This window comes from Puma concolor, chromosome B1 (assembly GCF_028749965.1).
Source record: "Puma concolor isolate L17-30 chromosome B1, mPumCon1.1.hap2, whole genome shotgun sequence".
In the NCBI taxonomy this organism is placed as follows: domain Eukaryota; kingdom Metazoa; phylum Chordata; class Mammalia; order Carnivora; family Felidae; genus Puma; species Puma concolor.
The window spans coordinates 20,904,296-20,929,322 of NC_141670.1; the positions used below are offsets into that span (position 1 = coordinate 20,904,296).

General features: G+C 41.5%; 1 protein-coding gene across 6 annotated transcripts in view; it reads left to right on the forward strand.

Moving 5' to 3' along the window:
- Nucleotides 1-25,027, forward strand: part of MTUS1 (microtubule associated scaffold protein 1) — a 173,261-nt gene that overhangs the window by 34,918 nt on the left and 113,316 nt on the right. For all 6 annotated transcript variants that reach the window (XM_086702850.1, XM_086702851.1, XM_025932939.2 and 3 more), the window contains exon 2: nucleotides 20,346-22,578. In XM_086702850.1, coding sequence (XP_086558976.1) covers nucleotides 20,494-22,578 — 2,085 coding nt within the window. In that variant the 5' untranslated portion in view covers nucleotides 20,346-20,493. The remainder of the gene's footprint in view (nucleotides 1-20,345; nucleotides 22,579-25,027) is intronic.

Here is a 25,027-nt window from a genome sequence, read left to right on the forward strand (position 1 = left end):
GCAGGATACAAAATCAATGTACAGAAATCAGTTGCATTCTTATACACTAACAATGAAGCAGCAGAAAGACAAATAAAGAAACTGATCCCATTCACAATTGCACCAAGAAGCATAAAATACCTAGGAATAAATCTAACCAAAGATGTAAAGGATCTGTATGCTGAAAACTATAGAAAGCTTATGAAGGTAATTGAAGAAGATTTAAAGAAATGGAAAGACATTCCCTGCTCATGGATTGGAAGAATAAATATTGTCAAAATGTCAATACTACCCAAAGCTATCTACACATTCAATGTAATCCCAATCAAAATTGCACCAGCATTCTTCTCGAAACTAGAACAAGCAATCCTAAAATTCATATGGAACCACAAAAGGCCCCGAATAGCCAAAGTAATTTTGAAGAAGAAGACCAAAGCAGGAGGCATCACAATCCCAGACTTTAGCCTCTACTACAAAGCTGTCATCATCAAGACAGCAGGGTATTGGCACAAAAACAGACACATAGACCAATGGAATAGAATAGAAACCCCAGAACTAGACCCACAAACGTATGGCCAACTCATCTTTGACAAAGCAGGAAAGAGCATCCAATGGAAAAAAGACAGTCTCTTTAACAAATGGTGCTGGGAGAACTGGACAGCAACATGCAGAAGGTTGAAACTAGACCACTTTCTCACACCATTCACAAAAATAAACTCAAAATGGATAAAGGACCTGAATGTGAGACAGGAAACCATCAAAACCTTAGAGGAGAAAGCAGGAAAAAACCTCTCTGACCTCAGCCGTAGCAATCTCTTCCTCGACACATCCCCAAAGGCAAGGGAATTCAAAGCAAAAGTGAATTACTGGGACCTTATGAAGATAAAAAGCTTCTGCACAGCAAAGGAAACAACCAACAAAACTAAAAGGCAACCAACGGAATGGGAAAAGATATTTGCAAATGACATATCGGACAAAGGGCTAGTATCCAAAATCTATAAAGAGCTCACCAAACTCCACACCCGAAAAGCAAATAACCCAGTGAAGAAATGGGCAGAAAACATGAATAGACACTTCTCTAAAGAAGACATCCGGATGGCCAACAGGCACATGAAAAGATGTTCAGCGTCGCTCCTTATCAGGGAAATACAAATCAAAACCACACTCAGGTATCACCTCACGCCAGTCAGAGTGGCCAAAATGAACAAATCAGGAGACTATAGATGCTGGAGAGGATGTGGAGAAACGGGAACCCTCTTGCACTGTTGGTGGGAATGCAAATTGGTTCAGCCGCTCTGGAAAGCAGTGTGGAGGTTCCTCAGAAAATTAAAAATAGACCTACCCTATGACCCAGCAATAGCACTGCTAGGAATTTATCCAAGGGACACAGGAGTACTGATGCATAGGGGCACTTGTACCCCAATGTTCATAGCAGCACTCTCAACAATAGCCAAATGATGGAAAGAGCCTAAATGTCCATCAACTGATGAATGGATAAAGAAATTGTGGTTTATATACACAATGGAATACTATGTGGCAATGAGAAAAAATGAAATATGACCTTTTGTAGCAACGTGGATGGAACTGGAGAGTGTGATGCTAAGTGAAATAAGCTATACAGAGAAAGACAGATACCATATGGTTTCACTCTTAGGTGGATCCTGAGAAACTTAACAGGAACCCATGGGGGAGGGGAAGGAAAAAAAAAAAAAAAAAAAGAGGTTAGAGTGGGAGAGAGCCAAAGCATAAGAGACTGAGAACTGAGAACAAACTAAGGGTTGATGGGGGGTGGGAGGGAGGAGAGGGTGGGTGATGGGTATTGAGGAGGGCACCTTTTGGGATGAGCACTGGGTGTTGTATGGAAACCAATTTGACAATAAATTTCATATATAAATAAAAAAAAAAAAATCATTAGCTGGGAACAGGCAGCTCATAGTGGTATCTGTGTCCCAGCCTGCCTTGTAAATAAGTGTGGCCATGTGGTTAGGCTATGGACCCTGCAGTTGTGTGCTGTTACTGAGGTAGCTTCCATGCTTGTTGTCTTTGCACCCTTCTTCCACCCTGCTCAGCAGTAGCACAGAGGGTGCTATTTTGGGCCATAGGTTGAGGTCATGCACAGCAGAGGAATGAGAAAGGTGGAGTCAGGGTTTCTGACAGCTGGGTCACTTAATCCTGGACAACCTCTGCAGACTTGTGCATGAGACAGAAATAAAGTTTGGTCTTGAGCCACACTTATTTGAGGTTTTTGTCTCCTGTGGCTAGACTTTTGAGTTCCAAATACTATAGTATGTTTTATGACTTTGGACATGGAGTGTCTAGACCAGGGAAGGAGGAACTCCTAGAAACAAGGTACATTCTCTGGAGTGGTCAGAGATTTGGTTGATTATGGTCTAAAAGGAGTTATTGTTGGATCAGTGCTAACATTTCATAGATCATTTTTAAGTCTTCTTCTAACCTGAGAGTCAAGGACTTTGAAGTGTTGAGCTTAGTTTTGATGAATTACCATATTTCATCATTTCTAAAACACACATTTTTACACTTGGATGCTTCAGATATTAGGATGTGTTTTACAAGACAGCCCTCTTAGCTTTGGCATGTAATCACAGCTGAATTTGACATTTGTCCTGATAGTCCATAGGCATTTCCCACAGTGGCTAGCATTAGCAGGACGGAAGTGTTGAAGCATGAATACTGGCTTCAAACGGGCAGGTTCCAGTAGTCATCCAGGATTTATAGTATGGAGCAGTAGTTGAAGAAGTCACTAGTTCTAGGTTTGGAAAATGGCCACTTTGCAGCTCAAGTTTGCAGTTTCTTCATGGAACCCAGTTGGTGGTCTCTCTTGGCTTTTTCTAAGGCTGAGACCAAGAACAGCTAAGCTATTTAGGGTCTAAAGAGGACTGAGATAGTAGCCTGATTGGGTAAGATGATTCTTTGTGGAAGGAGGACACCAGATAGACGGTAAAGTTTTGAAGTAATCCTCTTCAATACTTCTTGAGTTTGTGTTATATGCTCAGAGTTAAGACAAGTAGTGCTAGAAAGATTACATAAAAGAACAGCCTAACCTTTATTCTTAGAGGCACTTTCCCTCTCCCCTGTCTCTTGTATTTACTTCCTTACTTAAAATAAAAACATGACTGCAAATATTGTCTCTGGACCCAAGTAGTATACTATATTAATTTTTTTGTACAACTTTTTTTTTTTTACCTACATACTTTGTTTTCTTTGACTGTCTGGCAGAAATAGCTTACATCCTCCAAAGTCACCCTGAGATTTCTCTCACTTCAGTTTTTCAGTTGTTAAAACTTGCCAACGTGTGCTAGTTCTGTGTTGTCCCCGGAGACCTCCTTATGGGACCTCTGACTTCCTGCTGCCGAATGGGCTGCTTGCCATCCAGATGTGGGACGCAGGGTCAGACAGGTGTTGGCTGAGGATTCCTTTTTTCCCTTGTCCTCTGGGATGACACTCTGACCGGGTTTAATTCCTGTTTCCTGGATGACATTCCTACCGGGCTTACCTCCTCATTTTGCCGGCCTTCATTCTTGTAGATTCCTGAGAAAGCACGCAAGAGGTAAGTTGGAGGCTTTCTTTGTCTAAAAATCACCTTATCAACCAGTACTCGTGCCTGATTTATGGTTTGGCAAGATTGGAATTCCAGTTTGAAAATACTTTTCTCTCAGAAATTTGAAGATACTGCTCTGTTGTCTTCTGGCTTTCAATATTTTGGCACAGTCTGTCCTGATATCTGGCCTTCTGTTGGTCCCTTTTTTTTTCACCTCCCCCCCCCCCCCACCCCTGGAAGGTTTTTAGTGTAGTAGTTAAAAGATGAGCACAAGACCAGACTTCCCAGTTTGTCACCTCCTAGCTACGTGACTATGACAAATTATCAAACTCCTTTGCCTAAGGTTGTCATGCGTACAGTGCAGAGAAAAGGACTTCATGCCTCTTGACAGTTGTTGGTGGATTATATGAGAATTCATGTAAAGCACTTAGAAAAGCTTTTTGTGCCTAAGTTACATATTGGATGCAATTGGTTATAATATAGCTATTGTAAAATATTACTGTGATAAACAGCGGTCAGACCTTGTTCATTTATTGTGGAGAACAAACAATGGACTTCTTCAGTCTGGAGACTTTGTCCTTCAGCTCAAGGAAGACTTCTTGCCTTGCTTCTTTATTTCTTACCACAAATTTTTTTCTCTTTTTCCTCTTTCTGATAATGCTATCAATGGAATGCTGGATCTCTTGGATGAAGCCTTAATTTAAAAAAGAAAAGAAAGCCTTTCTCCTTTTTCACTTTGTGTGTATCTTTTGTTTAAATTTTGGGGCTAGTTCTTAAACTGTGTCTTCTGAAAGTCTTAATTATGTATTTAATTATTTCATGTTAACTTCTGAGAGCATTCTGATTTTCTGCTTCTGTTACTTAAATCATCCTGTTTTTCCATGAAAATGATAAATTTTTTCAAGATATTAATGACAGATTGTCTGATTTTTCTTACCGGCATTCCCTCAATTTTCAGAGAATTTTTTCCTTGTTTATTTTTTCATATCAAAGAATGCCTTCCAATATTAGGTTGATGCTTGCTTCCTTTTTAAGATTGAGTTCTCTGGACTCAATTTAGTTTCTGCCAAGAACGATCCTCTGATATTTTGCCTGTGGGCTATCAGCCTGATTATAAGCTTACTGTGGAGCAGAGCACAGGAAGTGTGCTGGAAGTCCCATAGTTGAGATTGCAGAAGAATTGCACTGTTTCCCTGTTTGCACCCCTATGCCTCACCCTCAGCGTCCCCTGGGTTTAGTAACTCTAACTTTGGAATGTCTAATCAATTCTAAGATTATACAGCTGTTTACTGAGTGGGGGAAGTTGTCTGAATGTACAGGGTACGGGTAGGTACTTTGGGGAAGGGATGTCCAGTGGATCCTTCTAGAAGATGACAGGGCATCTCCCTACCATGAAGCCCTGACTCTCTCCACCTTCGGTTGTTTTTATGTCCAGGTCCTGGGTCATTCTGGGGTTCTGCAGGGTGTTAAACCTTGCATCTTGTGGTATATTCTCTATGAGCTTGTTTGACTTCTCTGTGTTCTAGTAAGTCATCCCTGCCTTCCAATTTTGAGGTTTGTGATTAAAGCGTCCTATATTATTGAAGTTTTTTGCTACCTAATTTTTTTCTATGCAAGAAAACCAATATTTAAATGGATTAGAATGACTTTAAGTTAGGAAGCGTGAATATGCTGGCAGCATGTTGCTTTGTCATTGTGGAAAGGTGACCTCTGTGTTCTATAAGTATAGCGAAAGGTATTACTGTCCGTTTCTAGTTACAGAATGAAACACTCTTGGAAGTGCTGTTTTGTTCAGAACATTTTTATCCTGACTTTCGGTATCACTTGTATGTGACTGTGTATGTGCTCTGCATTCGCTAAAGGACCTCTCAAGGTTAAATTTGGCATTTGAATTCTTCACAGCAGTTGGTGAGTTTTTAACGAAAAGACCTTGTTGCAACTTTGAGCCTAAGTGGGAATCTGTTGTGATTTTTACTGTCAAACTTACACCCATTAAAATTCTAAACTGAAGCATTAAAATGTATTCTTGCAAACATAATAAATCTTAAGGACCCAGGTCATTGACTGATTTTCCTGGACCCCATGGAAAATCTGGACATCCGTGATTAGCTTAGACCAGTTGGCATTAGTCCCTGAGCCAGGATGGCGTCTCTTCTTCAATTACACACATGGGGTGTATGGACACCTGTATGAACTCCAGTTTCAACTGTCAGCAGGGAAGAGAGGGATTAGTAATAGGTAACTACCTACTAGAGGCTGCTGTAAGATTAGAAGTTCTAGGTCTTGGGAGCCCCGGGAAGGCTGTGGCCGCAGGAAGAAGCTGCATGGAGGGACGGGGCCTGTTGGTAGGCTTTGGTTGGGTGGGAGTGATACATGTTCCCATTTCTGCCCTGTGTTTAATCAAGGAAGGCGAATGCTTGCGTAGCGGGTGTCCTGGCGTGTGCCACTCTGAGGACATGCAATTACACACCACTTGATAAGTTTCTGATCTTGTCCTTAAAATTTCCGATAGCAATAAGATTTTGCTAATAAAATGTGCTTTCAGTTTTATGGTCTTGGGCATCTGTTCCAAACTGGTTGACAACAGTTCCCTGAGAGGGCACCTAGTGTCTTTGTCAATTGCCGCTGAAGTCAAAGTGAGGCTTTTTTTCACAAAGGCCAGAACAAAGATCTTTCAACTTTATGATGACTTTATCCTATGATAACTTAGGAGAGTTGATGGAGAGACTTTGTGACAACCAGGAACCAGTTCTTGGTGATATTTTTCATGGGGGTTACTAAGTAATTTAGGAGTCTTGTGGTAACTGATTTTGTGACTGGGTATCTTTATCAAGGTAGATGTTAACTGCCTGTACCCAGAGAGTTGGGACTGTCCTGTCTTTGCACTAATTAACTTTGCAGAGTCCAGAAATAAAAATGAGATAAAAGGAAATATATATACTTTTAAAGTTTAAGGGAGGGAACATGTGCACACACATGCCTGTGCGCTGAAGATGGGTAGAGAGAGAGGGAGAGAGAGAATCCCAAGCAGGCTCTGAGTTCCCAATACAGAGCCCTACAGGGCGCTCGAACCTATGGACTGTGAGATTATGACTTGAGCAGAAATCACGAGTCAGATGCTTAACTGACAAAGCCTCCCAGGCACCCCAAAAGATAAATTTTTTTAATGAAGGTTTAGTGCAGGTGACAGCTAGTGCTGATGCGTTAGAGAAAGAACTAGTACAGAGGTCAGCATACTTACGGCCTGAGGGCCAAATCTGGCCCATGCCTGTTTTTGTTTTGTTTTGTTTTTTAAGTTGTTTATTGGGACATGTCCACACCCATTCCCTTACTGATGGTCTGGGGCTGCTTTTTTTCCATGAAACCTGAGTTGAATAAATGCAACGGAGACAGTATGGAGCATAAACCCTAAGATACTTGCTGTTGGGCCCTTCGTGAAAATAGTTTGCCAGCCCTTGGACTCGGTTAACGTATGAAGATTTGGAAGCAGCAAACTTAGGAGGATTTAGAGGAAAAAAGTGGAGCAAGGAGGTTCTTCAGGGTATAGGAGATGCATTATGAATTACTGTTTGGGTATCATTTTCTTCCATACCTTCATTTGCTTCCCCACCTCCATTATTTCTTTAATTTAATTTTATTTTTTAAAGGAGAAAAGGGGCCCATTATGAAGGCTGTTAAGAGCTAAAAGTCCATTAGAGTAAACTAGGAGTTCAAAGTGTGGTGGCTTGTCATTGGCTGGGCTGTTCCCCGGGGGGACCTGGGGAAAGCATCTCTTCTGCTGGCTGGAGCAGTAGAGTAGTACAGCTTGGAGGGTCAAGTCCACCTCTTTCTGTAGGGTTTATGGGGTAGGGCGTGAGAGCTCCCCCTGCTGAAACCTCCTGACTTCACTGGAGTGAGATTTCTTCCCGTTACTGATTTCCACACCTGAAGTAGAAATAAATTCTTCTCATACTACCTTAATGCTTTGCACAGATATTTGCAGTTCTCCCACTCTTGGACAAGTGGTAAGGTTGCACTTTCCCACTTTGCTGAGATTGAGTGTTGTCCTGTGGCCAACTTCAGTGAAATGTGAGAAGTAATGTGTGTCACTTCTCGGCAGGAGCTTTAAGTGCAGTGGGCCCTTGGCTGTGGTCCTTTCCCAGTGTCTGGAGATTATGGAAGTTTTTCTTGAGATGAAGCCTCCATTATCCTGAGTCCCTAGTTGATCAGGGGTATGAGCAGTGTTCCCTGCCAAAACCCTTGGACATTTGCCTTAAGCCACTGAAGTTCCGGGTGGTTTTTGTACGGAGCCTATCCTGAGGGGTAGAGGGCAAGTGTTCATGTTTCAAGGTTTTCACCCCTCTAGATTTTGAAGTTCCACACTAACATTATGTTCATAATAAAAAGGTAAGTCTCTTTCTCTTATTTCTAATGGTGCTAAGTATTTGAATTATTAGTTGCTACCTATGTAGGCTTCTCCCAAGATAAAGATACTTTGGTATTTATATTAAGGTTTTCAGGGGCGCCTGGGTGGCTCAGTTGGTTAAAGCAGCTGACCTCGCCTTAGGTCATGGTCTCGTGGTCCATGAGTTCAAGCCCCGTGTCAGGCTCTGCGCTGACAGCTCAGAGCCTGGAGCCTGCTTCAGATTCTGTGTCTCCCTCTCTCTCTGCCCCTCCCCGACTCGCACCTCTGTCTCTCTCTCTCTCTCTCTCTCTCTCTCTGAAAAGTAAATAAATATTAAAAGTATATAAATTAAAAAAAATTTTTTATCACCTCAGTTTTTTCCCCACTGATACTCATCTTTGAAATGAGAACTGTTTTAACCTTTTCTGCCTTTACAAGTGGGGACAGAGAACTTGGAGGGAATCTAAACCTTCTTGTCACTGTCTGTATACCTGGGGTATATAGGGGTGTGTGAGGGGAGCAAGGATGGAGATCTTCTCACCATCTGGGCAACATAGAGCAAGAAATCACTTTATTGAAGTGGTTGGGTGAAGAGTAATTACTCTTCCCACTTGGTCGATGAGAGGAGAAAAGATTTATGTAGGGGCTGTGGCTATAGTCAGGAATATGTGTGTCTGACCTTTAGGGCCCCATGTGCAGTGCTGGCTGTATTTCCCATAATTCTGGGGGATATAGCCATACTCCTGGGCAATGGCCATGTTCCCTTATGGGTTAAAATGTCATGTATAGGCTCTCTGGCAACCTCATAATTGTTTAAGTGTGTGTGTTTTTTAAATAATGGAAACTGTGTTCTGAATTCCCAACAACCAATCCATGAAAGGACTTGAACAATGCACTGATTTTCTTTGAAGGGGGTTGTGGTAGTTTGTAACCAAGCACTACAAAACAGGTGGCCTAAAGCAACAGAGATTTATTCTCACGGTTCTGAAGGCTAGAAGTCCAAAATCAAGGTGTCAGCAGGCAGGGCTCCCTCTGAAGCCTCTCGGGGAGGATGCTTCTTTGCTTCTTCCTGCTCTGCTTGCTCACTGGCTTGTCTGCACAACTCCAGTCCCTGCCTCTGCCTTCCCATGGCCGCATCTTGTGTGTCTGTGCCTTTGGATGGCATTATTCTGTTCATTCTCTTTTATAAGGACTCTACGTAGTCAGATTAAGGCCCGCCCCAGTGACCTAATCTTAACCTGATTACCTCAGCGAAGACCTTATTTCCAAAAACAAGTCACACTCATAAGTAGTAGGGGTAGGATATCAAGATGTCTTTTTGTGAGAAACTGTTCAGCCCATAACCGTCATTGAAAAATGTCTCTGCTCCAGCATGCTGTTTTAAGTTCATCTTGCTTCTCAGGAGGAAAATAAGCTCCTTAATTAATTAATTAACTCATTAATTAATTAACGAGAGAGGCAGAGAGATAGAAAGAATCTCAAGCAGGCTCTTGGGCTTGTTCCCGCTGCTCTGGGATCATGACCTGAGCCAAAACCAAGAGTCTCACATTCAAATGACTGAGTCAGCAAGGTGTTCCAATCATGATTTTTAAAAAGTGGACTAACTCAGTAATGATAACAAAATGATTCAATGATGGCCAAAGGACTTGAATAGACATTTCTCTAAGAAGATAAATGGCCATTAAGTATATGGAAAGATGCTCAGCATCAGGAGTACTTAAGCAAATGTAAATCAAAACCACAAGGAGAGGGCACCTGGATGGATCAGTGGGTCGTGCGTCTGACTCTTCATTTTGGTTCCAGTCATGATCCCAGAGTTGTGTTTGAGCCCTGCGTTGCGCGCCACTCTGAGTGTGGAACCTGCTTCAGATTCCCCTCTCTTTCTATCTTTCTCTCTGCCCCTCTCTCCTGCTTGCCTGCTCTCTCTCTCTCATTCTAAACACACACACACACACACACACACAAACACACACATTAGGTGGCTCTTATATTTAAAAAAAAAATAAAACAAGTGTTGGTGAAGGTGCAAATAAACTAGAACTCTGCATTGCTGGTGAGGACATACGGTGGTACAGATGGTGTTGAGAACAGTCTTGATTCCTCAAAAAACTAAACATAGAATTACCATATGATCTAGCAGTTCCACTTCGAGTATATACCCAAAAGAATTGTGAACAGGGTCTTGGAGATACCCATACACGATGTTTATGGCATCATTACTCACAGTAGCCAAAGGGTGGAAGTAATCCAAGTGTCAGTGGATGAATGGATGAACAAAATGTGGTATATACTTAAATGACATATTCAGCCTTGAAAAGGAAAGAAATAGTGACACATGCTGCAACATGGGTGAATCTTAGGTTAAGTGAAATAAGACAGCCACAAAAGGACAAAACGTTGCATAATTCCTCATAGGAGGTACCTAGAGTAGTCAGACTCATGGAAACAACAGTAGAATGGTGGTGGGTAGGAATTAAGCATAAACAAAAATGTATAGTATTCACTGACCAGCCTCATAAGTAATACCCCTCTTCCTAATCTGTATTCTGGACCAGTGGAGAACTATGACACAGTAAGGTATCCAGCCTTTGAACAATCAAGTCATTTCTGTTGAAGGACATTTGGTAGGTGATGGCTTAGTGTGAGACACCAAGGAGCTCCCTATCAGCACACCTTGGAATTTGGTCCTTTGAGTTACCACAGGGTTGTTCTCTGAACTGCAGAGTGCTCCTGTGCTCCCCACGGGTGGACTCATCCCCAAGAAGACAGTGGGAGGAGCTCAGCCAAGCTTGCTCTGTTTATTCCTCCCAAATTTTCTAGTCTGATGTGTTACTGCACTTCTCCAGGCAGGATGAAAATGAAGGGTCAGATCAAAGCAAAGAAGGAGACACTGAGCTCCCCCATTAAAAAAAGCTTCAGGCATAGGGGAAGAAGTATTCACTTGCAACATCCCTACTTCTTGTTCTCTTAACAAATCACACTCGCAGTTTAGCCCATGGTTAACCAGTGACTTGCTCATTGTCAAGAATTTGGTCCCCAGTGACACCACTGTCCCTTTGGGTGCTCTTCTAGTACTTCTGATGGGCAGTTGAGAGTTTGAAGGCTCTGGCAGTTAATTATATAAATTCCAAGGCCATTCTGTGGCCAAAACTTAATTTACTTTCCTCTTTTCAACTGCAAATGACAAACAGACATGTTGTCTTGAGTAGAGGTGTGTAGTGAGATCCAGTGACAAAGTTAAGGTGCCAGTAACATAGTGATGCCTAAATTTGAATATAAACTTCTACTGTCACATTCCCAGGGAAAAATTAATTGCAGCATTGTCTAACTTTGCAAATTCAAGTCCAAATATGTTCAAAATAAAATTCTCTTGGCCCTTTCATAATTCATTATTTCAACAAATGCTTATTGAAAACTCACTCTGGGTACTCTTCCAGTCGTTGGGGATATTTTGGTGCATAAAACAGAACCCACCCCCCCCCAAAAAAAAATCCTGCCCTGCTAGAGCTTACGTTCTGGAGACTTTGAGAAAGAAAAAAAAAAACAAACAAACCCTAGAATTAAATTCCAATAAGCATATCTTACCGGGTCCTGTCAAGCTAGAGTATTTTTTTTTTTTTATTTAAAGAAAAAAAAAAATTTTGAGAGAACACATGCGTGAGGGAGGGGCAGAAAGAGAGGGAGACAGAGGCTCTGAAGCAGGCTCTGCACTGAGAGCTCAGAGCCCAATGTGGAGCTCGAACTCACAAAACATGAGATCGTGACCTGAGCCGGAATCAAGAGTAGGACCCTCAACCTACTGAGCCACCCAGACAGGCTAAGGCGTTCTTGGAACATAGGTGGGGTTCTAATTCTTCCGGCAGCCATAGTGCAGGCTGCTTCACAGGAAAGGCTGTCTTTTTTTTTTTTTTTTTAATTTTTTTTTTTCAACGTTTATTTATTTTTGGGACAGAGAGAGACAGAGCATGAACGGGGGAGGGGCAGAGAGAGAGGGAGACACAGAATCGGAAGCAGGCTCCAGGCTCTGAGCCATCAGCCCAGAGCCTGATGTGGGGCTCGAACTCACGGACCGCAAGATCGTGACCTGGCTGAAGTCGGACGCTTAACCGACTGCGCCACCCAGGCGCCCCAGGAAAGGCTGTCTTTATGTGGTCTCTGAAGTTGTGCTAGTTCTCAGCCCCCACTGTGTGAGGGGGCACACGGGTGATCACAGAACTGTCTCCCCTGCTGCACTATTCCCCCAAACCACTGCATTTTGAAAATGACCCAATCCCCTAGTCCTGAAGGAGTAAAGCAGGGAAGAATTAAATTCTTAGAACGTAGTGTCTAGTGTTTCTGAAGACCATTGTGCTGCAGCAGGCGGGCCCCTGCCCAGTGACAAACCTGTCACTCATTGAGGAGCAGGCCATTTTCAGGATTTTGTCATAAGAGCTATGCCTCTTGCTCTGGATGTACTTCAGTCTAGGGACCTGACTCCTGGGGAAGATGTATCTCTAATATTTCACCGTCCAGTCAAGTGCTAACTGGGAACGCTTTGTTGTCTTGGGGTATGATTGTATGTGTATGTGCACGTGGTGTTGGGATTCTTGAGTTGTTGGAAAAAACACATGGATTCCAGCTTATCCCGTCCATCACTACCTACTTGTCCACAAATAGAGTGGAATTGGGCTGACTTAGGAGCCTAGCACCGCCTATCAGACCCGTTAGTAATCATTTAAAGTTGGGCACGTTCTAGTTTTATGGAAGGCACACAGAAATCCGCTTTGCCCTTTTAAAGCAATAAATACTGTGTCAGCCACTAAATGTCAAAAAAGGCCTATGAAGATGTTGTTCCTTACAGTGCGGTTGTGTCTCCCGGGTGCCGGCCAGCCAGCTCTCTGCTGTCCGGCTAGACTCAGGTGGAGCTTCTGCTGTCGGCCCACACCTGCCAGGGATGGTTCAAGGTGCATCTGGGTGGCCTACCCAGAAAGGCTGCCTGTTAGAAGCCTTTGCTCATGCCAAGGCCTAAACTGGCTTTGTTTTAGATGTGCAGTCCACACTTTGTCTTCTTCAAGTTACAGCCTTGTGCAGTCCTCCTTCCGTGGAAATGCCCGCTTGCCTGTGGACAGAGTTGCCATGAGCTGGAGTTATCTACTTAGGTCAGAAGAATGTGTGGTCTTAAGCTTCGAGTTTGTTGCCTGGTCTATGCTATTTAAAACCAGCATCATAGGGGCGCCTGGGTGGCTCAGTTGGTTAAGTGTCCGACTTCGGCTCAGGTCACGATCTCACGGTCCGTGAGTTCGAGCCCCACGTCAGGCTCTGGGCTGAGGGCTCAGAGCCTGGAGCCTGCTTCGGATTCTGTGTCTCCCCCTCTCTCTCTGCCCCTCCCCCCGTTCGTGCTCTGTCTCTGTCTCAAAAGTAAATAAACGTTAAAAAAAAAAAAAAACAGCATCATAAACGAAAAAGTGAGCTGGATTACAGGATGGAGGCTGCAAACCACCAACTTGTAAAAAACTTCTGACCTGTGCTTTGAACCAAAGTGTCATCTACCTCGCTCAAGGCAGAAGCTCAGGTTACTCTGTGTGTGTTTTGCTCCTGCAAACATGGCTCCTTGTCGATTTCTCATGGTTTGTTGCTTCGTAGGGTATATTTACAGTTTTGACAGGGCCCGTTAAAAGAATAACTCCATTTCAAGAGTGCTGTTAGGAGTGGCTGAACCGTTTGTTAAAATATATTCTCCTGAAATGGTGAGAAGCCACTGCCCCAAACCCCACATGCTTCCTTGGGTTGCTGCACCACGGCAGTCCTTTCTGGGTGATTCTGTGGACCTCCCCCATGATCCCACACCGAAGGGGAAATGCCTGGCTCACCAGGGCTCTGGCCTCCTGGACTATGTTCCAGAGCTGTGGTCAGCACATGTTCAGTTTTGGTCTTTAACTTTTAGGAGTAGTGTCTGTGCTTTTTTCCTCCTCCTGTTTATGAACCTTTGAAAAATAGCACATACGTTATTACGGATGAGATTATAGATGAATTACAATTGCAGATTATATAATTAAAGAATCTTAGCCATAATTATAGATGAGTTATAGACGAGAAGTAGTTTGATGGACAGAGCTACGTTTGAGAGACAGACTTAGCCATCACCTCAGAGCAGAAAGAGGGCAGGCCTCACCTACAGCTTTCCACCGTAGGGACAGGGCTTGCTACCGCTGGAGGAGACCGGGGTTTATGCTCGGTGGGCAGTAGGGCTGGGAGTAGGTAAGATGAGTGAGGCCTTGGCCTGAAGTTGAGAATGTAAGGGGTGCCAAGAAACCTTCAGTGAACAAGATAAATAATATTTTTGTATTAAAAAAATTTTTTTTTACATTGACTTATTTTTGAGAGACAGAGACAGGACACAAGTAGGGGAGGGGCAGAGAGAGGAGGAGACACAGAATCTGAAGCAGGTTCCAGGCTCTGAGCTGTCAGCACAGAGCCTGACATGGGGCTCGAACCCACAGACCATGAGATCATGATCTGAGCCGAAGTCGGACGCCCAACCGACTGAGCCACCCAGGCGCCCTAAGATAAATAATATTTAACATTTTATTATCAATAATCAGAATTGATGTAAAAAAAATCCATACTGAGCAAAATATAAAAAATACCTTAGAGATAAGATTGGTATTCCTGACTTTGCCCTTTGCCTCAGGCTCCAGTATGGCTCCAATGCGCAGGGTTACTGATCCCGTCTTCAATTTAGTGCCTGAGGCAAATGCCACTCAACTCACCCTTGTCCTTGACCCATCACTTCTTCCCAGATTTACAGAATCCCTTAATCACTTTATTTCTTCTGGGCTGAGGGAGTAAAAAAGAACAGGGGCAGAAACATTACACTGACTGAACTCCCTCCACCTGGAACGAACAAACTCAAGTGGATTTAGAAGAAACATTCTCCAGGACTGTAAAAATTTCCAATTTGCTCTGGACGGGAGTATTCACTCGGAGAGGAAAGTACAGAAGCAGGCATTCAGAGATAAGGAAAGTGTACCTCCAGTTAGAGTAAGTTTTACAGTTGGATGTGGTAGCTTTGCTCTGCCAGTCCACTCATTGTATTGATCACCTCGACTAGACGGGCATTCTTAAAGCTCTCTGCGACATGTTGGTTTCTCCAGGCGTGGTCTGTGGACTAAGAGCTTCCGCAGCACCAAGGAGATGGAGACAAACCCAGACCTACTGAATCGGTCTGCAGTTTTCCCCCAAATGCCCAGTCGCATGTACAGTCCAGCCCTCTTGTGGCACTTCCATAGCCTTCATTTTTGAAATCCGTTAGGCCAACACTAGCTTCCCTCCTGTTGAAGTGGCTTCACGGGAAATCATGATGCTCTTGAGAAACTATTAAGTATGCTTGTTCTTGGCTCTGGGGGGTAAGATGTGCTTTACTACACTCTGCTGGAGGACGTCGAGTTTGTCAAAAGGTAGGTTGCAGGAGCTAATTTAAGCATTTTAGCTAGAACTGTGAAAAACAGGAATAGAGTGAGGGTTAGGGGTAAAGCCTTTAGCACCTTGAATGGTTTCAGCAGAAGGTAGAGATTCGTGACTACGTCAGTAACACATGCTGATGATTTTTTGTTCAACTTCTTTACACTTTAGAACAAGATTGATAGCTCAGATATTAGACATATGTCTTCTTTTTTGTTTTAAAATAAGTGGAAGACCAGGTAATATTTTGGGTTTTGAAGCATAGAGAGCTTGAGTGGTATGATTTGTGAGTTCATAAAAACTTGAAGAAGCACTGACAAGATTCTGCGATTTGAAAGGTGTAAATTATAATTCTTTGTATTCAAATCTTAAAACTGGCACACCATATGTAGACATAAATAAGGAGTAAAATTAAAGTTCTTTGTGGATATAAAGTAATGGAACTAGTTTTCACAGGTATGTGGGTTCTGGAAATACTTTATAATTGCCAGATGAGGTAGCAAATTTATCTGTATTAATAGTTCAAATTACTGGGTTGGACATGACCGGTAACACAAAGATGTAGAAGATACCTGATGTATAAGCGCCTACTGAGTTCATAGTTGAGTCAGCAAGTAAGGCACACCACTACTCAAAAACCTGGTAGTAATATTCTAGAAAGCACTTTGACCAAGGCATGTAGTTTATGTCCTAGAGGTGGTTTCCTCACTTGTAAAATGAGGACATTTCAATTAGATCTTACAGGTGCCCTCCAGTATTGGGGCTCCTGGGTGGCTCAGTGGGTTAAGTATCTGACTCTGAATTTCAGCTCAGGTCATGATTTCATGGTTTGTGAGATTGAGCCCTGCATCAGACAGCATGGAGCCTGCTTGGGATTCCCTTTCTCTCTCTTTATCTCTCTCTCTCTCCATAAATAAACTTTTAAAAAAATGCCCTCTAGAATTAATATAAGGATAGCAAATTCATTTATAACATAAGGACTTAATATGATACAACTTTTTAGGTGTATCTATTCATTGTAATAAATACGGGAATTTCTGCTTTTGGAGAATAAACAATCATCCTTAACCTACAGTTTAGAAGGTAATCTCATTTTTTCCAAAACTATTGAAGTACCTCAAATCTTACACAACTAGTTCTTTTCACTGACCATTTCTTTTGGTACATATTCGTTGTTAACCTTACAAATGATTAGAAAGATGTGTATTTTGGTAACTTTTCAAGAGGAGCTAGCCTTTCATATTCTCAAATCTTAACAAGTAGTGAATTTGTTTGCTCTCATTTAAAATGTTCTGTGAAAAAGATGTCATCATGGCACTCTTAAAAAGGAAACTCGCTCATTCTACTTTGTTCTGGTAGATCAGACTGCTGAAAGACAACTTGAGAAATGAACTCTTTGAGAATCATTGATTCCAATATTTTTGCCTTTTTAAAAACTTTTTATTTTGCTTTAATAAAAAGTATTCTCCAAACAGTAACTTTGAAGGTGTCACAAATGACATTGCAATTATAGAAATGCAAAGACATTACTTCCTGGGTCAGGTCAAATCTCAGCATCCTGTCCAAGAACACGAGTACAGCATGTGATAGAAATTTAGGTACTGCTCTTCCAGTGGGAGAGGGATAATATTGGCCACCAGACAAAGAGGCTGACTTTTAACTTGTTTGACAAAATTCCTGAGGGAGTTCTGGTCACCCTTTTCCTGACCATGGCTGTATATTCGTCATGATGACTTGAAGCTGTTGTTGCCTTTTTTAGTTTTTAGAAAACTTTCATATTAGAGAGCACGAGCAGGGAAGGGAGGCAGAGAGAATGAGAGACAATCTTAAGCAGGCTCTGTGCTGAGCACGGAGTCCGATGCGGGGCTCGATCCCATGCTGCTACGATCATGACCTGAGCTGAAATGAGGAATCGGACCCATAATGGACTGAGCCACCCAGTGCTCCACAGCTGTCATTTTTGGTAGTGAATGTTGATCTTCCAACTCACCCTGGAACTGATGATCTAAACTTGAGAATTTTTTAGTATCTGAATCATTATACCATGAATTTTTTTTAGTCTTAGCTACAAAGGTAGAAAACACTTCTGTAAATTTATTTCCTATTAAAACTCTCCTGAAGTATTTCTTCTTAGTGCATTTTTCTGTGACTTTTTTTTTTTAAAGCTTTTCTTACCAAGTATGGAATTTGTATTTTGTGATTTTAAAAAAAAAAAAAAGGTAAACCCAATTATACTAAGCAGTCATGTGAAAGTTGGGTTGGTTGATGGGTTCTTCACTTTTTCATTACTCTTCGTAAACTACTGACTTGTCAGTCTAAAACATTTAAACTTGAGTGGAATTCCACAACAATTAAAAATGTTTTTATATTATAATGACCTGCAAAAAATACTTGAGAAAAATGCTGAAAAAAATGCATAAATTTTAAAAGTAAAACTCAGGTCTTAGATATATAATACAGACATATTAACATTTATAAAGAATTACCCCCCCCCCCTTTCACCTAACAATTTGGCAGACTATATCAAAAGCCATAAAAACAAATCCTAATCTTTGGCTCAGTAATGCTTTTATTACTAGGAAATTTTTCCAAAGGAAATAATCACAGGTAGTCAATGATTACAAAAATGTTTAGTGTTACTTATAAAGGAGAAAAACTAGAAACAACCTAAATATAGAATGTCTGTATCTTATTATATGTTTGTATTCTATTATTCATTTGCTTTAAAAATAACTAGAAATGCCTTGACTTTATTCCATTTTAATCAGGGTTTTGTTTTTAAATCATTTTTTTAAATGTACATTGGAAGAAGGAACTCAGGAAGTAAAACTCCTTAATTAAATCTAATGACTGTGTTTATATAGACAAATGACTTCTGTGATTTACGTTAAAAGCTTCTGTTTACAGTGCTCATATTTGTTTATACCAGAATCTCTTAAATACTGACCTTTATGGAAACAGACAGATGTAACATGTTTACTGATTTTTGACTTTCCACTCCACACACATAAGTCTAAAAAATGAATAAATATGCTTCTTGATTTAAATATGTAGCTTGAACATGTTTTATACCCCAGGATTAAAAAAAAAATGTGCCTCAGCAAAGCTTTTATTAAGGTGCTAGTCAAAACAACTATCACTTCAGTGATTTCTTTATTGACTTAAGAACTATAGTGGGAGAATAATAAGTAATTTGTATTTTCCATCAGTGTAAAAACTCATACAGGCCTTATTTTAGGATTCAGAATCTTTTTTTGAACGAGTGTGTGTGTGTATGCGCGTGTGCGCACACATGCCCAGTGCTCGTATGTGCACACGTGCGTGCTATTGAGAGAAACATGGCAGCCTTTCTTCTCCACCCGCCCTCCCCCCACCCCCCAGTAACGGCTGATTTCAGGATGCATGGCCAGAAACAGAGGACTGTTCACGAAGATACTGATCCTTTCACTTGTGCCATGGTTCCTGTTCTCCTGGTTGTATTTAGGTCACTGAAGTGTGATTACAGAGAGAGGATTACAAAATAGAAAAATGAGATCTCTTAATTGACAAATTTACAGGTTACAGAATGCCATTGTCCCCCCTCATGTATAATTTATATCTTTAGGACAGAGCCATGACATCTGATTGACATTTAACCGGGATTAGAAACTCAATTCAGTTGAAAAGTATATCTTGTGTGACTGATTTGAAGTCCTCCCTTGAGAATTTGGGCCTTTTTTAAGCACTTTAGTTTGACCAAAAGCATAATCAAGTTTTAGTTATTTGCAAGCATAATCAAATTTTAGTTATTTACAAAAATCCTTGGATTTGAAAGCTTTAATGGGTTGTTTTTAATGATTTTTTTTTTTTTTTTTTTTTTTTTTTAGTGTGCGACTGAGTAGTTGTCCGTGTGTTTATGGTATTGCGCGGTCATCACCATAATCTTTAGAACATTTTCATGACTCTCAAAAGAAACACCGCCCCAGTCAGCAGTCTCTGCTCATTCCCTTCCCTCTTACCCTTTCTCAGCTCTGGAGAATCACTGATCTACTTTGTCTCTATAGATTGGCCTATTCTGGACGTTTCATGTAAAGACAACACATAATGAGTAATCTTCAGTGACTGGCTTTTTCCACTTAGTATAATATTTTTAAGCTGTAACGCTGTATGTATTCATGTTGTAGATGTATCTATACTCCATTTTCTTCTGTTGCTCATTGTTTATTCTGTTGTATGGGTATATAGCCTTTTAAAATTTATTTACCAGTTAATGGACATAGGCTTCCACTTGGCTATTATGACTAATGCTTTTATTAATCATGTACATTTGCACAAATGTTTGTGTAGACATGTTTTCATTTCTCTTTAGTAGATACTTAAGACTAGAATTGCTGTGTTATACAGTTTACCATTTTTAGGGACTTCTAAGAGTGTACCGCTTTATTAAGAGCCAACAGTGTTTTTTCACCTTTGAAATATGTTGAGATACGGAATGAAAGCAAGGAAAAGAGAAATGCCAATGCCCTAAATCCTCATTGATCTTTAGCTTATTTGCTGTGTTTGCCAGGTCTGTCTGGTAATCATTCTCCACACAAACACTAAGGGGCCTTCTGAAACTGAAAAGGGCATTATTACTGATGATGTTGGGGCAGCAGGAATGAGTTGGAACCGTCCTCAGCAAATTAGGACCAATGGTTAACCAACAAGGAAAGGCTATTAGGTTTTGCTTCCTTCCCTCTTCTGAGAAATAAGAACCAATGGGAATAGGGAGGAGGCATCTGAGAAGTGAAGTCAGTCACAGGGGAAATTTTAGCACCGTCTCTGTCTTCTGCCCTAGTCTCTCAAATAAAAAAGCATTTTTGAAAACATGTGAAACTTGAGCTACTTTACCCCTATCTGCAGGTTGAGGTTCCAAAGGTAAGAATAAAGTGGTTGAAACGAATGAAGTGGTGGCTTGTTAATTTTTCTAATACTTTCCTGAACTGATCACTTTATTTTTTCCAGGGAACAACACATCATTACAACCTGAAAGCATCTTAGAAGCTTTCAACTGTGCTAAAAAACCTAGGAGATAGACAATTTTTCCTTTCGTTTCATTTGAAAGGATTGAAAGAAGAAAGAAGATGGCAGAGGCTTAAAGTTGATATTCAGGATGAATGATGATAATTCAGATGAGAAGACAGAAGATGAACGGCTATCCTTACTTCTCAGTGGTAAAAATGGAAATACCTGTGCATACAACCAAAACTCCCCACATACACAAAACTCCTCAGCCGATAGTGTGAGTTGGAACTCTGCGAACCCGGATGACATGGTGGTTGATTATGAAACCAGCTCTGCCGTGGACATTGCTGAAAACAATACTTTAACTCCTCAGTGTGTAGAAGTGCTTCATCACCAAAAGTCGTCAAGTGAGTTGATTAGGAAGGAGGTGTTAGACACCCACAAAGCCTCCACACGTCAGTCTTGTGTGCACGTTGTGAATACAGAGGAGCCAAAGTACCCGTCTAACCGTTGTCATTCCCTGGAATCATTACGGGACCAGAGTGCTGAGACATCGCTGCCTTTTGTGTGGAAACCCAACGATGATGATTTGAACTGTCCACATTGTCTTACTGCCTTGGAGCCAAACCAGACATTTGACATGACAGTGGATGATGTTGACTGCACCTTCGTAACACGTCATGCCATTGGGAAGAGTCAGTCTTTGCATACGACTGGAAATCTGCAGCCGACCGGCATGAGGAGTGGAAACCCATCTTTATCCTGTTCTACATCTCCCTGTTCTGATAAGATACATGTGAGAGAATTGAATTATGATCAAGACAGCTTTGAAAACCCTCAAGCCACAGCAGCAGAGGCCCAAGATACAACGTACATAGCATTTCCTAATGTGATGCAAACTGGTATTGTTGTTCCAGATCTTGGCATTCAGTGTCAGTATTCCACAGGACAGATCACCAGTGACTACACAGATGGGTCACAGCAAGGATTAGTTGGAGAAAAAGAGATACAAGCTCCAACACCAGTTTCTGAGAGCATGGATGTTCCCAATGGGGCTGTATTACAAGAGTTCTTTTGTTTATCGAAAGATGAACCAAATAGTGAGACACATTCACAGGCCTCATATGGGCAAAAGGAAATGGGCCAAAATCTCAGAGAAACAGTGTCCAATTGTCTTAAAGATGATGAATGCCCTTTACTGGTGCCAGCTTTTGATAAAAGTGAAGCCCAAGTACTGAACCCAGAACATGAAGTCACGGTGGCTGGAGATGCACACAATGCCTCTCATGAAAAGGATTTGGAAACCCAAAATCGTACCATAGAATTGATACTGACTAGCCCACTGGGACAGAAGATGGCTTCGTCAGTTGAACTGAGTTGGGATGCAAATGATACGGTCATTAACACAAATAATACGGTTTGCATGTCAACACCAGTCCTAGAACCCCCAAATACAACCTTTTCTATTTCACCTATTGAAGTGGCAGAGAAATGTAGTAAAGTGGAGAAGAGTCATCAAGAACTTAGAAATGTACCGAGCTTGAAGGGGGCACCTGTGAACACGTGTAAACCTAATCTAGGAAAATTGACAACTAAAATGAATACTCCAATAGGCAGCAAAGTTAGAAAAACTGAAATTATAAGTTACCCAAGACCAAACTTCAAGAATGTCAAAGCAAAAGTTATGTCTAGACCAGTGTTGCAGCCCAAAGACCCTGCTGCATCAAAGGTCACACCCAGATCTCAGCTAACCATTGCCTCATCACCCTTATCCGTGTCTTCCTCAAGACAGTTGACAGCTTTGAGCAAAACACCAAGGTCTGACTTGAATGCAGATACAAAAGCAGAAATCCTAATTAACAAGACACACAAGCAGCAATTTAATAAACTCATTACTAGCCAGACTGTGCATGTTACAACTCATTCTAAAAATGCTTCACACAAGGTTCCAAGAACAACATCTGCCATGAAATCGAATCAGGAAGATGTTGACAAAGCAAGTTCTAATTCAGCATATGAGACTGGGTCCGTGGCTACCTTCTTTCAGAAGATGAAAGGCATACTCCCTGTTAAAATGGAAAGCACAGAATGCTTGGAAATAACATACACTTCTGACATCGATGGGATTAGCCCTGAAAAGAAGGGTGAAAAAGAAAATGGGCCACCTATGGAAAAACAAGAGCTAAAAAAGGAAATTATGAATGAGACCTTTGAATATGGTTCTCTGTTTTTGGTAAGTCAGATTTTTGCCTACTTCAGAGAAGGGTTGGAGGGAGCAGAGTATGCATTAGCAATTGGTCTTCACAAATAGTCAATAATATTGCCAAACTAGGTGTGCAAGTTTGCTTTCAGGTTAATATTTTATTCAGTAATTGTTTGTCATCTTAGTTATATACTTCAGAGTGTTAATTGGCTACAAGATAGGGAAAGTGCATGTGGAGAAAAAATCGTCAAGTACAGTATTTTGTATTGAGTGGCAATGTTCCTTTTAATGAGGGGAAAGAGCTTCTTTTATATTTTGGTGTAATTAGTTATTGGAAGTTAAATATCTGATTGTATTTCATATCTCAGGGGGGAAAAAAAAGAGATTTGTTTGTGAACTTTAAAATGTGTTGGGCCACATTTAAGAAATGGCTGGGGAGAGCCAGTAAACAGTCTCAACATAAAAATAACTCCTGGTCTCTTGTGGAGGAAGCTGCCCAGGGAAGGGGAGACGTCGCCTGTGAACCCGGTGAGGGGGGGGGTTGGGGGTTGGGATTCTGCCTCTGATCAGCTAATGTGATCTGAAAGGATTGGACTAGGCGATGTCTGAGGTCTCTTGCAGCCCTAACCTGATGATTCCTGGTACATTAAGATAAACCCCTTTTATTCATGTACAGTGAAAAAGCAGTCTGTTGTCTGTAGCACCTGTCACATATTTGATGTGTGTGTAGGGGGGCGGAGGAGACAGGATAGTCTCCTTCAAACAAAAAATTCACAGGTGGATTAAAGATGATTTTTCTTTAAACATACCTGTATCTTTGTCAGTAACATGAAGAAACTAGTTTTCTGAGTTTTAAGAACATTTGTCGGGCCATTCTTGGGCTTTGTGTACTCGTCCTCAGTCCTGTTTTTCGCAGAAGGGACTTACATGTATTTTTGGCCCCATGTCGACCTTTCTTGGGCTCCGGCCCCCCGGGCTAGGAATGGAGTGGGGTGCCAGGTAGGAAGGCAGATGTGAGGCATCTGTGTTCTGTGTGGAGGGCTCAGGTTGGAGAGGAACGAAGCTCGTAAGGTGTAGGGAAGTGTTGAAGGTCTGTTTCAGAAGTGTTTTCAGGGTGCATAGGGAATTGTTAGGTCCTTTTAGGAAGTAAGTTAGGAAAGACCAGATATTCTTCAGCTATATCAGTTTAGGGATGTTTTGGATTTTGTGACTTTTGGGGAAGAATGGTACACCTTAACGATGTCTAAATTAATGTGATTGTCTATTTTAAAACTCCGATTTTTTTTTTAAATTTTTTTTTCAACGTTTATTTATTTTTGGGACAGAGAGAGACAGAGCATGAACAGAGGGGCAGAGATAGAGAGGGAGACACAGAATCCGAAACAGGCTCCAGGCTCTGAGCCATCAGCCCAGAGCCCGACGCGGGGCCCGAACTCACGGACTGCAAGATCGTGACCTGGCTGAAGTCGGACGCTTAACCGACTGCGCCACCCAGGCGCCCCTAAAACTCCGATTTTTAAGTTCTTTTCAAGTCAAACGTAGGAAACTTGTTTTATGTCATTTGTATTTTGATATTTTGCCAAATCAAACTATAACCTCTGGTAATTCTAATCAACGTTCTTAGTTTGGTGTTTATAGCTATACATAAAAAAACAATACATTTATTCCTCCTTGATTTATGGGAGGCTTTCATTACGTATCTACACCCAACTGAAAGTCTCTCTAAAAAACATTTGGCTTGACTATAAATTGGTTGTCTGATTGTGAAATTAAAAGCTTTTCTGTGTGCACTGAGTAAATCTTAGGCTTTCGTTCTGCACATGGGAAGCAGAAAGCTGTTTTTCAGGTTCATGATGTGATATTGAAGTAAGGTGTTAGAAACGTCAGGTTGACATGGATCCTGGCACATCTTGGGGAAGAAGCACTTTTTATTTCTGGAAAAAACCCAGCCAACCTCATTCTTTACCCATGTCTTAAATGCAGTTCCCTCCTAATAGCACTGTTTTGCCTTGTACATGTTTGCACGTATCATGGGGAAGGGACAGGCCACAGGCTCTGTTCTTATTGTAGAGAACCGAATGAGTGACCACTTGCTTCATGTTGACTCAAACTGCCATGTTTCTTGGTCACTTAAACAGGATCCAAAGGTTGTAAATCTTCCCTAGGTCTATGAGGGGACGGTGCTGGAAGGGTGTTAGTTTTCAGTGTGCTCTGGGGGTCTTGGGCTAAATTAGTCCTTGAGTTTACCAAATTCTTAGGTTGCCTACAATCTCACAGCTGTTGAGTCAGTGTCTATCTGAAACTTCAGAAACATTCTAGTTTGGAAGAAGGAATTTGATTTTAATTTGATGCTGGTTGCTTGTAGCTACCCATTACAAAGGTTATGTGTTGGTGATTGTGTGTTAGATAAAGGAGGTGGTGAATTAGTTGAAAGGAATTGGTATTTTTTTTGATAGCTCCTCTGAACCGCTTTGCTCAG